The sequence below is a fragment of the Taudactylus pleione genome, unplaced genomic scaffold (assembly GCF_031769625.1).
Source record: "Taudactylus pleione unplaced genomic scaffold, aTauple2 ptg000726l, whole genome shotgun sequence".
Lineage (NCBI taxonomy): Eukaryota > Metazoa > Chordata > Amphibia > Anura > Myobatrachidae > Taudactylus > Taudactylus pleione.
Window position 1 is genome coordinate 6,608,719 of NW_028285128.1, and position 12,442 is coordinate 6,621,160.

The following is a 12,442-nucleotide window of genomic DNA, read 5'->3' on the forward strand; positions in this document are numbered from 1 at the left end:
ATTGTTTCATTTAATAAGAAATATTAATGCATGACTTCAAGTGGTATATTGTTGGAGAATGCATGGTCCACAAGGATACACAGATACAAGGAAATAATGTAGCACACAATCTATACCATAAATGCAAATATATTTATGAAACTATAAAAATAAAGACTAATAATAAAATCACTTTTTTTTTAAGTTTTCCTTGTATTAAATATGATACAGATTCACTTAGGCTTTCAACTGGATGATCCTCTGGTGCCTTTAAAGTCTTATCCTATGATACTTTACATGGGCTTTTTTACAGAGTATTGCTCTATAACACGCAGTAAGCATATAAATTGCAATTAGGCTTGAAGAAAAAGTTACATTTATAGTGTTAAAAATCAACGTAATTAACTCAGATAAGTGCACAATCATACAAAACAAAAAACCCATCTTTTTTATATATATTTTAGGCAATTTTATTACATCCATTCCGAAAGAAGCATTCAATGGAATGCCTAATCTAGAAAGGATTGACATTAGCAAGAACAAACTTATGTCTACAGGTATAGATCCACTTGCATTCAAGGTAAGTAACTTGAGAATATCACTAAGAAAACTAAATTACTATTGTATAATAATAACATGCATAAAATTATTAAGAGAATATGCAAAATATATATATATATATATATATATATATATATATATATTGCACACAGTAAATATATGTATATATACATACACAGATAGATACATACATACACACACACACACACACACACAACTTCACCCTATGGGTAAAACTCACACAAGAATCAATCTGAATACAGACACCATATACTGGAACTAGACACATTAAAACAGATATGTGCAGTATGCATAAGCATGTAAGGGTCCAGCCAAACCTGGAGTATGATACACTATTTTCAGGGTGCAGTACTCAGTGATCAGTCCATAGCAGATGGACCAGCATCTCCAAGTTCACTGCCGGCATCCACAGCGGCTATAGTGGCTGCTCTGGCAGTAGTTCTGTCACTGACTTTGCATTTACATACATTTCACCATTCAGAAGGATATAAGTAATCCAGAAGTCAACATTTCTTCACTTTCTCTCTCTCCTCATTCAGAGTTAGGAACATATTAACACAGAAAAATGGCGCATGCTCAATTCATTGTTGGCCGTATGGTAAGCATAACACAGGCATAATAAATCTGTATAGAAGACTTTAACCTCTTTGATTGAGAATTGAATTCTGTTGCAACCTAAATGGCTAGCATTGTAAATACAAGTAAATAGAAGATAAATAAGATCAGTGCAAACACCAGACAAGCTTTCAATAATTACCTAGCGTACTGTAAGTAAACGCCATATATAAGGGTCAATTAAATTGGTTGTGAGTCAGCATGTGGCCCAAGTAAGTGCGACTATATGCTGCACTTACGGTACCTCTGGACTGGTTAATTTTTTTTATCACTGCCCCATAGGGCTGTGTACAAAAATCTGCAAGTCTGGAGTGAGATCAGGCCACGAGGGAGGCGAGTTGTGGTACCGTTGCCAGCATTTCCACCGACAGCTCACTACCCTCGCAGCTAAATAAATGGACCCTATAGTTTGTTAGTTATATTTAAAATATTAATTTTTTAATAAAATAACACATTGTCACAATGTAAGCAAATTTCCTATTCATCATTATAGCAACTGTATCAAAATGAACAAGTCCAGTGCTAAGATGTAGTAAATATAACTTTGCTAAAAATAAAAAGATACAGTGTCAATCTGCTCAGTATGTACAGGTCTCCTATATAACAGTTTTTGAACTGAAACATTTTCCATTATTAGAAGCTTCCTTCTTGTAACAGAAAAAAGCTCTACAACTATTTAATCAACATTAATAATAATAATAATAATAATAATAATAATAATGCAGTAACCAGAAGCATAAATGTGTAGTTATCACTAGGCATAGAAACGTTTATATTTTTTATGACAGCACAAACCCAAAAATAATGTGTACTCTCTCAGCTCCAAAAGACATGGTCATGATTTGTAGGCGGAATCACTGTTACATTTACTAAAACTTTGACCATGAAAAATGGAGCTGTCACATGGATTTCCTGCAGAACCAACATGCTAAACACATTAGTCTCTACTGTAGTCTTGTAATTGTATCTCTGAATGCGAGTGACATGGTAAACCAAAGATTGTTAATCTGTCTCGCTTCAAAGTCACTGAGGAATTTGAAACGTCTGTACTTGGATGGAAATCTACTTGTCCAGATCCCACCTGAATTGCCATCTACTTTAGAGGAGCTTAAACTTAATGAAAATAAACTTGGAAGCCTTAATGAAGACAGTCTAACAGGTATTATCACTATTTCCTCCTATTACTGCAAAAGTCCCCCAGTTGTTGATTGATGTTCTTATCGGTTTGTGAGGAATTTGGCAGTCACATATGCAGGTAATAATTATGCACAGCCATATTGGAAAGTAGACTAATTGCATGTCACTTATACAAGGCACACTGTCAGCTGCGTCATCTATGAAACTGCTGTCCCTCATCTCATATTATGGGGTATAATTACTAAATTGCGGGTTTTTCTTTTCAAGTGGAGATGTTGCCCATAGCAAAAAAAAAAAAAAAAGTTTTATACAGTTAACAAAAAAACCTTTATGTTAAGTATATACTGTATACATTTTTTGAAGGGATGCAATCATAATCCCGGCACTCAGAATGCCGGTGCCGGAATCCCGACACCAGTCAGAATCCCAGCGCCGGCATCCCGATGGTAAGTAGTGGTAGTTAGGGGAAGGGTTAGGGATTAGGCACTAGAAGGAGGGTTAGGCACTAGTGGGGAAGAGTTTTATGGTTAGGCACTAGTGGGGAAGGGTTAGGTATAGGCTGCGGGGGTAGGTTTAGGCACTATGGGGGGAAGGTTAGGTTTAGGATGCGGGGAGGGAGGGTTAGGGGTAGGGTTAGAAGACTAACCGGAAGAGAAGACTAACCGGCAGCATGTGGTGGGTGATCCTAAGGATCGTCCATGACTCACTGCTGGCTGGGAAGATTAGAAAGCAGAGGGAGCCGGGGCTGCTGCAGTGCAGGTGACTGTCAGGGCTGCCCCCATGAACATCCCAAGCCTTTCAAAAATCTCTACTCCTCCGAAAACAACCCCAAATTGTTTCATACAAATCAGTGGTGAGTGACATACCAGCCATGTTCACAGGAGTTGGAAAAAAACATACTGATTGGCAGGACAGTCCCCTCAAATTGGGACTGCCCTGTCTAAACTAGGTCAATTAGGAGGTACGCAAATGCTAAGGAGGACTAATTTTAGTAAACATACCTTACCCTATTTGAACATGTTGACTTATAGTACGTACATCAAAATCAATGTTACTCAGTCAGAGCAAGAGTTATACTGTATGTAGGATAACAGAAAATGGACGCTAATAAAGGAAAATGTACTACGTGGGTGGGTAAATAAATAAGGTAACAAGACCTCCCTTTGCGTAAGTGTATTCAGCTCGTACATACTATATACCTATAATAAGTAGTTTGGTTTTGGTACAGATTATTTTTGCACATAGTCCCTTTACTTGTCTAAGCATTTGTTCCAACAGTACACCAGGGCATCTATCTTGGCATAGAAAAAACCATTGTCAAGCGCCTGAAGACAGGACTTGATGACTTCACCATCGGTTGTGAATTGCCTTCTTCAATGGTCCAAAGAGATGGAAAGGCCAGGGCTGTAGGAAGGATGGTCCAGTACCTTCTAATGGCAGCGCAGTAACAACTCATGCATGCAGTTGGCTGAGTGTGGCCTGGCTTGAACGTCTGTCCTGCAGTGCATCAAACCCAAACCAGTTTCCATGACAACACGCTATCACCATACACCTCGATAAGTTGCCAAAAAATTTCAGCTGCTGATGTGCCCTTTAGACACAGAAATCTGATCACACTACTCACCTCAATATTTGACCATGTTTCCACCAGCCCCGCCTTCTTACAAGTGATGTTGGGACAGTATGACTGGTATGAGTCGCAGTCTAATGGCCGTGAGGGGAAGCAGTGGTCTACCTGCTCTGGCCTCGTGGGAAATTAGAATGAAATAGAGAACATTACAAACGTTAGGGGTCTTGTTACCTTATTTACTGAACCACCCTCAAATTAATGACGGTATCACTTTCATTGTTGGGGTCATGTTAAACATTAACAGGTTATATGGAAGAAACTGAAATGTCTGCTGATAATATGCTACATGTTTCCTACATTTTAGATCTGAAGAATCTGGTAACTTTGGAAATGGAAGGCAATCAGCTAAGTGAGACCAATGTCAGTCCGCTGACTTTCAAACCACTGCAGCATTTGAGTTATCTGCGTCTGGGCAGAAACAAATTCCGGACCATACCGCAAGGACTGCCAGCATCTATTGAGGTAAACAGCCCTCCATGTACTCTCTATTCAGGAATCTAAAACATGTTTATTTGCAACCTCGTTCTCTCGGCCAAAGTACTTCAGGATGTAAGCTTTACCCGTTCATAATGTAATGATTTTTCTCAAATGTTAGATTTGGGTAGTTTTTATTGCGTTAGTAATTTATTCCTACTTACTAAACCATTTATTTTTTTGTTTAAACAGCATATATATGATGGGTAGTGCTGTAGCTTTGTCATGGATACTTTAGAATGCAGAGTACTAGGCATGGCGGAAGAGAGGGGAAGTATTCTGACATCACTGACAAACTTAAATTCAAGGTCAATATCATTGTGTCTCCTTCCGGGAGGGGGAGGCCTATGTGGGAGGTGTGTGTGTGTGTGTGTGTGGGGGGGGGATGGGACATGGTGCAGCAAACCAATCCATTGTGTCCTTACCCCCACAACATACTGTTATGATTCGCTGCATTCTGTCTTGGTGTGGGCCATAATTACAATATTCTAAGATGAGCTGGAGGAATACACATTAGGACAGATTTACTAAACGGTAGTTTATTAAAACTACCGGATTTACTAAAGTTAAAACCGATGAAAAACCGCTACAAACCACCATCAGACACATCACAATCCTGATTTTCCTCTATTATAAAATAGAACTGACCAGATTTATCAAGTTGTGGTTTTGACAGCTGCCGGAAAACCACAGGTACAATGCGCCATACAACAGAAGTTGTTGTGAATGGGGAGACAGCTTAAAAACCATGTTATTTGAGTAATCTGGCCAAAAAGAAGTTGAGGACTCTTATGTCCTTTTAATAAAGGCAATCATTATGTATTGATTAAGGAGGAAAATAACAATAATAATACTCTCACATAATGTTAATTGATGTAAAAAAATTATTTATAAAGGGGCAACATTTATTAATTTATGGCTCTATAAATGGTGGCCACATCATACAAAAATAAATGTTGCCACCTTCATAAATCATTTGTTTATAACACCAGTTAACAATTAATTAATATTGCCCTTTTGACATAATTAATATTGCTCTGTTAATCAAATTAAACCTTATTTTGTACAAACTTATTTTAATAAATAACCGCCGATATAGTAAATCCAGCGGTTTGGAGGTGCCCATGATGGATGGCGGGTGAAAACTGCCACCAAAATCTGCCCTTTTAGTAAATCTATCACTTTATGCTCCTTGGATTAAACCAGGGATAGGGAACCTCAGGCCGGGGGCCGGATAAGGCCCCCGGAATCATTTGGTCTGGCCCTCTGAGCTTTTTTCTGCTAGCCTCATCTGGATGGCAGGGTGCCTAAAATGGCACCCTGCGCCCAGAATCTATGCAGCAGGAGCGCCTAGAGCATCCTTAGGACTCTTCAGACGGTCACACCGCTGCCCTTACAGCTCCCCGGAGCATCCTCAGGATGCTCCAGGCATTGCTGTAATCACTGGCGATTGTGGCCCCGTCCCAGTCTGACATCACACGGAGAGGGCGTGGCCTGCAAAATGGCCCTTGGCAGAAAAAGGTTCCCCACCCCTGGATTAGACTAAAGCCCATGGTCACATTTAACATTTGTTTTGGACATTTTTTTTCACTATATGACACTGCTAGGAATCTATGATTAGTATGGTTTAGTTTCCACTATTCTGGTTCAAAGAGTGGGATCTTAACGGTAAACCATTTATATTAAAGTATATTATATTATTAGTCTATTTACAAGGTAAGTAATTGTGCTTTGCATTGATTTTTGTCAGTGGCACTGTTGCTACCTCTGTGTATGGAGGACTCACTCCAACAAAGTTATAGATGACCGCACTGCCAAAACAATAACTGGGGATGGTTTACACTGCCTATAATTATTAACTGGAGAGGAGAGAAAAAGGACTCTGTATGTGGGGCACACTCCTATAGAATTAACAAGCTATAAAAAATTAATTTTATTGATAATCATTAAAAAAGGGAAAAGAGAAAAAAATGGCCAAAAACACCTATCAGGTGTGAACACCGTTGTCCCTGTTGCCTAACAGCAGCACAGGGAGTCCCGGCGGCTGGCAGTAATGAGAGAGCAGTAGGGAGTAGAAGGAAATACCTGATACTTAGTCTCCATTCATATGTGGTAACCGTGGTGCGGGGGTCCAGAGTGTGCACTGAGGAACCCCCAGCAGGCTGGCCGACACGTGTTTCGCCAGGGCTTTGTCAAGGAAGCGCTGCGCTTCTGTTAGCCAACAAGGACAACGGTGTGAATTGGCTTTAAAAGCAGAAACACCTTATCTTACTTCATTGTGCCAGTACCGGGGACTCTCATTTCCTGGCCTCTGTATATTTATAAGACAGGAAATAGCAGATCCCAGGTGTATAAGTACACAACTCTTTCATCTATATCTATCATAATTTTGTTATAGTTAGTCTAGAGGGACGCCTCTACTACCAAAATTAATATATGACTGTGGTTATCCGTGGTGTATAGCAATTTTAATTGTGTGTATTTTTTTCACTTTCATATGATTTATTATCTATTTATTATTTCACCCCTTTTTTGCACTGAAACAGGTATTCAATATGGAGCGAAAAGTCATTTTTTTGCGATAATTTCGCACCGATGACGTCATTTTCGCTGGTTTTGGTTTTACACCGTATTAAATTTCAAAGACTTTTTGCAGGTTCGAAAAGTCTTTGAAAAAAACGGGGATAACTTTTCATCACTGAATAGGTGGCGAAAAAAGTGCAGAATTGGGGTTTAGGGGTGCAGGCTTAAAAAAATAGCCTGTATCCCTGGGAATGTCATTTTAAAATAAACTGTCAAAAAAAGTTTAAAAAAAAAATAGGGACACCCAAAAAAAATTATTTTAAATTTGGGGTGAAAAAAAAAAATGGGAAAAAAGTGTTTAAAAATAGGGAAATAGGTTAAGGGCTATTCTGCAAATATGCAGCAGGTGTTTTCTAGAATAGGCTATTAGCGGCAGGTGCATATTTGCAGAATTTTTAAATAAAGACTTTAGGGACTTAAAAATATGCTAGTACCCATTTTCATGTACCCCAAATTTGATGGGACCACTTAAAAAAAACGAAAAAATAACCTAAGTGCTCTTCTGCATCAATTCTTCAATGTCGGGAAAAAAACACCTGCAGCCGCTATTTAAATCCCCGACTTTCATTTGCAGGCTAAAACGGGGGTATCCATAGTGATCACCCATGTTTTTACAGTTTTAGGGGGGTCCTACAATATATTCCAGGAAAATTTCGTATTTTTTCGCAGATCCCACTTCGCAGGTTCGCGTTATCGTAGCTTTTATATTGAATACGGGAATAAAGCGGGCGCGAGCCCGATACTTTATCCCTGGAAAAGCTCCGATGTGGAGCGCAAAGTCCAACACGGACTTTTCGCTCCCATATTGAATACCCCTCTTAGAGTGCTTATTTCAATTTAATATGCATTTGTTTTATTGCTGTTACCACACTTAGGAAGATTCACTGTTTATTCTTCTATTGAGAATGGATGCATAGCAGAAATCTGCTCAGAGGCAATCCTGAATACCTGCATTGCTAAAAGCTGTGTATATATATATATATATATATATATATATATATAAGAAACAACTGTGATTACCAATTGTCAGATATATTTCAATATACACAGGAAACAATTGTGGTTGCCGATTACATTCAAAATTGTATATTTCAATACTAAATGTCTTGTCTTTTGGTTTTTGAAAGATATGAACATGATATGCATACTTATTCCATAGTTTTGGACTAAATATACAACACAAATTGAGATGATTGCATAGCAGGAATCTGCCCAGAGGAAATTCTGAATACCTGCATTGCTAAATGCTATACAGGTTGAGTCTCCCATATCCAAAATGCTTGGAACCAGGGGTATTTTGGATATCGGAATATTCCATATTTTGGAATATTTGCATAAAATAATTAAATATCTTGGGAATGGGACCCAAATCTAAACACAGAATGCATTTATGTTTTATATACACCTTATACACATAGCCTGAAGGTCATTTTATGCTATATCTTTAATAATTTTGTGCATCAAAAAAAGTTTGTGTACATACATGAAATTCATTGTTGTCAGAGTTGGCTACCCTCCCGATTCCTGCGGGAGACTCCCGCTTCACTACAGAGTCTCCCGCTGCCCCGGAATGTTTAACAAAACCCCGGATTCCCCACTGTCCTGTAGGGAATCCGGACTGCGTATGCGCAAGTCGGGATGGGAGAGGTACTGGATGAGAGAACGTCCTGATGCGTGACGTCTGGAATATGAATACAAGCCGCCCCGCCTCCTGAGAGGAGAAGCCCGCCTAGTTCAGCCTCCGCATCTCCCACTGGCACCGAGGTTTATGAAGTGATGACAGGCGCTCGTCACCTCCACTGCCTCCAGTCCGCCTTGATCCGCCCCCACACCCACCTACAGACTACCTGCTTCCATAGAGGTATTGAAAGAATGGCTGGTGCTGGCCTCCGCTGATCCGCCTCCGGCTCCTCCTACACCGGCTGCTGTCAGACTTCAGAGAAGTTCCTTACACTGCTCCGCTGCTGCCTCTGAAAACACGGCGCTGACGGCAGCCGCCGTCAGTCCCTCAGTGCAGGTCTCCCCTTTCTAAACATTCCCACAGGACTCCCTAAAGGTCTGCAGTGCAATCCCCTTAACAGTTTCCCCTCAGCCCCCGGTGCACGATGGCTCTATTCACGCCAGACCCACTTGCTACTGTCGCTCACCCCTTATGGTCTGTCATCCTCCAGCCACACTAACGGGCAAATAGGGCTCCCCATCTTGAGTCCGGTGAGGGAGACCCTGCTCCACAAGCCCCATTAACACTGAACAGTCTGACTGGCTGGGGAAAATCATTGACCCCTTCACGGGTGGGGGGAATTTGCACACAAGAAAGTGGCACAGCACAGGGACAAAACACAGTAAATATAAAAATTATACAATAACAGCCACTATACTATATTTATGTTAAAGTCATTATACAATTTTAACATATGTATATGCAAGGACACACTATTACAGGTGGTATGCTGCTGGGCAGCTGGCGAGGCGGCCACCGCTACACACAACTCTGTGGTGGCCACCTCGCCACCTGCCCAGTAGCATTGGCATGTTTATGGGGGGTGCCAACTGTGCTCAGGCACACCCTAATCTTGGCATCTGGCGCTGCATGCTGTCCTGGTATGGAGATGGAGAGGGGAGGACCTGGAAGAGTGAGGCATTTCTACACTGCTCACCCACTGACCATCAATTAAGTGATTGAAGGGCTTGTGGAGAGCTCTGCCCTCATGTAAACTGTGGTATGTAGTATAGTAGTGCACAGGCAGCACTGTTCCACTTCGCTCCTTTCTCTACTGCAGGGGTGGGCTGGTCCGAAATTTATCTGCCCCCTGGGCTGGTGGCATAAATATTGGGCTACCTAATAAATTGCCGGCCTGCAGCAGCAGAGCCAATGCTGCTGTCTACGAATCCTTCTCCGCACAACCTGGCCGGATCCCCTGCTCTCTGAAGCATTGCAGTTCGGATGTCAATGGAACCAGGAAGAGAAGCCAGACAAGATGGAGAAATATTCTATGATGCATGCTGAAGATACCAGAACCCATGAGAACAACAACAACAACAACAACCCTAAAGTAAGTTTTTGTCTTGAGGAATGCCGACCCATGTGTAACTGCTGCAAGCATTCACTGGTGTCTATTTGTATACATTCTAATGCAATTACTAACAAGTGGTGGTGGAGGATGTGTTTAGGTTTTATATATTTAGGAATTTTGGTGGATCCCACAGGGATCTTGTGATAAGATCCCTGTGGGACCCACCAAGAATCCTGAATATATAAAACGTAAACATATCCCCCACCACCACTCTTCCAACCAATTTCAGGCAGGTTTGCAGTTTACATGGGATGGGAGATATGATGATATCTGGATAGAATGGGTAAAACATTTGAAGAATATTTAGCTTATTGGATGTAACATTATGAGAAGGGGATTAAAGACATTAAAATAGTGCTAGACATGCCCCTTGGGTGTTACTAGACCCTTTATAGGTGGTGCAAGATACACCCCTCCAGCAGTGTACACCTTAATAAAGATAGACACTCGTTTTGGCGGAGCATGGCACACAGCTCAACAGCGCGTCGCGCTGCGCACGCTACGACCGACTATAATCTCCCTGAAACTAGTTTTCAAAAGTAGGCAAGTATGATTTGTGTCATATACACCTTATACACACAGCCAGAAGGTTATTTTATACTATAATTTTAATAATTTGTGCTTTAAACAAAGTTTGTGTACATTGAACCATCAGAAAGCATAGGTTTCACTTTCTCAGTCATGCGAAAAATATTCCGTATTTCGGAATATTTGGATATGGGAGACTCAACCTGTATATATATATATATATATATATATATATATATATATACATATATATATATATATATATATAAGAAACAACTGTGATTACCAATTGTTATATATATTTCAATATACACAGGAAACAATTGTGGTTGCCGATTACATGCTAAATTGTATATTTCAATACTAAATATCCTGCCTTGTGGGTTTTGAAAGATATGAACAAGACATATATATATATATATATATATATATATATATATATGGACTTTTGTCCAGGAATGATGATGTTCGTCCATGCAAGATGACGTTTTGCCTCTTTCTGAGTTCCGTTTTTTTTGAGGGAAAAATCCGAACTCCACGTGCAAACTCGAACCTATCCGAGCCTGCACATCCCTAATATATATATATATATATATATATATATATATATATATATTCTATAGGCACTGACTAAATATACAACACAAATTGAGATGATTGCATTGCAAGAATCTGCTTCGAGGCAATCTTGAATACTTGCATTGCTAAGTGCTATGTGTGTGCATACGGAATGGGTATGAAATACCGCCGTCAGCGGCAGCCCGACAGGAGCAGAGTGCGACGCAGCGGAAGCCCGACAGCGCTGGAAATCCCGATCGTGGATAGGTAACTTCCCCCCCAAGTGCCTAACCCTAACCACCCCCTTCCCCACTACCTAAACCTAAGTCCCCCGGGGGGGTGCCTAACCCTAAGTCCCCTCCCGGGGGTGCCTAACCATAACCCTCCCTCCCCCTAGCCTAGCCCTAACCCTCCCGGGGGGGGGGGGTGCCTAACTCTAAATCCCCCCCGGGAGCCATAAACCTAACTCTCCGCCCCCGCGGCTGTCCACTCGCGGCGCCTGGCATCACTACGATCGTGATGCCGGGCGCCGGTCTCCCGGCGTCGGGGAAATGCAGGCGTCTACATCTAGACGCCCGGCATTACACCCTTGCCGGGATAAGACAGTCGGGAAGCCGGCTGTCGGTATATAGGCAGTCGGCTTCCCGATTGCTTCCCGTGCATACTGCATATATATATATATATATATATATATATATATGTGTGTGTGCTTATTTCACTTTAAAATGCATGTGTTTTATTGCTGCTACTGCACTTAGGAAGATTCACTGCTTAGTCCTCTTTTTGAGAATGGATGCCTAGCAGAAATCTGCTCAGAGGCAATCCTGAATACCTGCATTGCTAAATGCTATATATATATATATATATATATATATATATATATGTATATATGAAACAACTGTGATCACCAATTGTTATATATATTTCAATATACACAGGAAACAATTGTGATTGCCGATTACATTCAAATTTGTATATTTCAACACTAAATGTCCTGTACTGTGGGCTTTGAAAGATATTCACATGTGATATATACTTATTCCATAGTTTTTGACTAAACATACAACAACAATTGAGATGATTGCATAGCAGGAATCTGCTTAGAGGCAATCCTGAATACCTACATTGATATATGCTATATTATATATATATATATATATATATATATACACAACTATGGAAAAAATATAACACAAATTGCAGTAATATTGCAGTGTATCTCCTACGATTGGAGATTTGTTTGTATTGTTCAAACCTGATAGGTGTTTTTGGCCATTCTTTT

General features: G+C 40.5%; 2 protein-coding genes across 8 annotated transcripts in view; one reads left to right on the plus strand and one right to left on the minus strand.

Annotated features, from left to right (window-relative positions):
* The window catches only part of CENPP (centromere protein P), a 475,725-nt gene that overhangs the window by 162,373 nt on the left and 300,910 nt on the right, over positions 1-12,442 (minus strand). The window lies entirely within an intron of this gene.
* ECM2 (extracellular matrix protein 2) overlaps positions 1-12,442 on the plus strand; it is a 38,735-nt gene that overhangs the window by 22,393 nt on the left and 3,900 nt on the right. For all 4 annotated transcript variants that reach the window (XM_088456863.1, XM_088456864.1, XM_088456865.1 and 1 more), the window contains 3 exons: positions 444-559; positions 2,200-2,335; positions 4,248-4,405. In XM_088456863.1, coding sequence (XP_088312989.1) covers positions 444-559; positions 2,200-2,335; positions 4,248-4,405 — 410 coding nt within the window. The remainder of the gene's footprint in view (positions 1-443; positions 560-2,199; positions 2,336-4,247; positions 4,406-12,442) is intronic.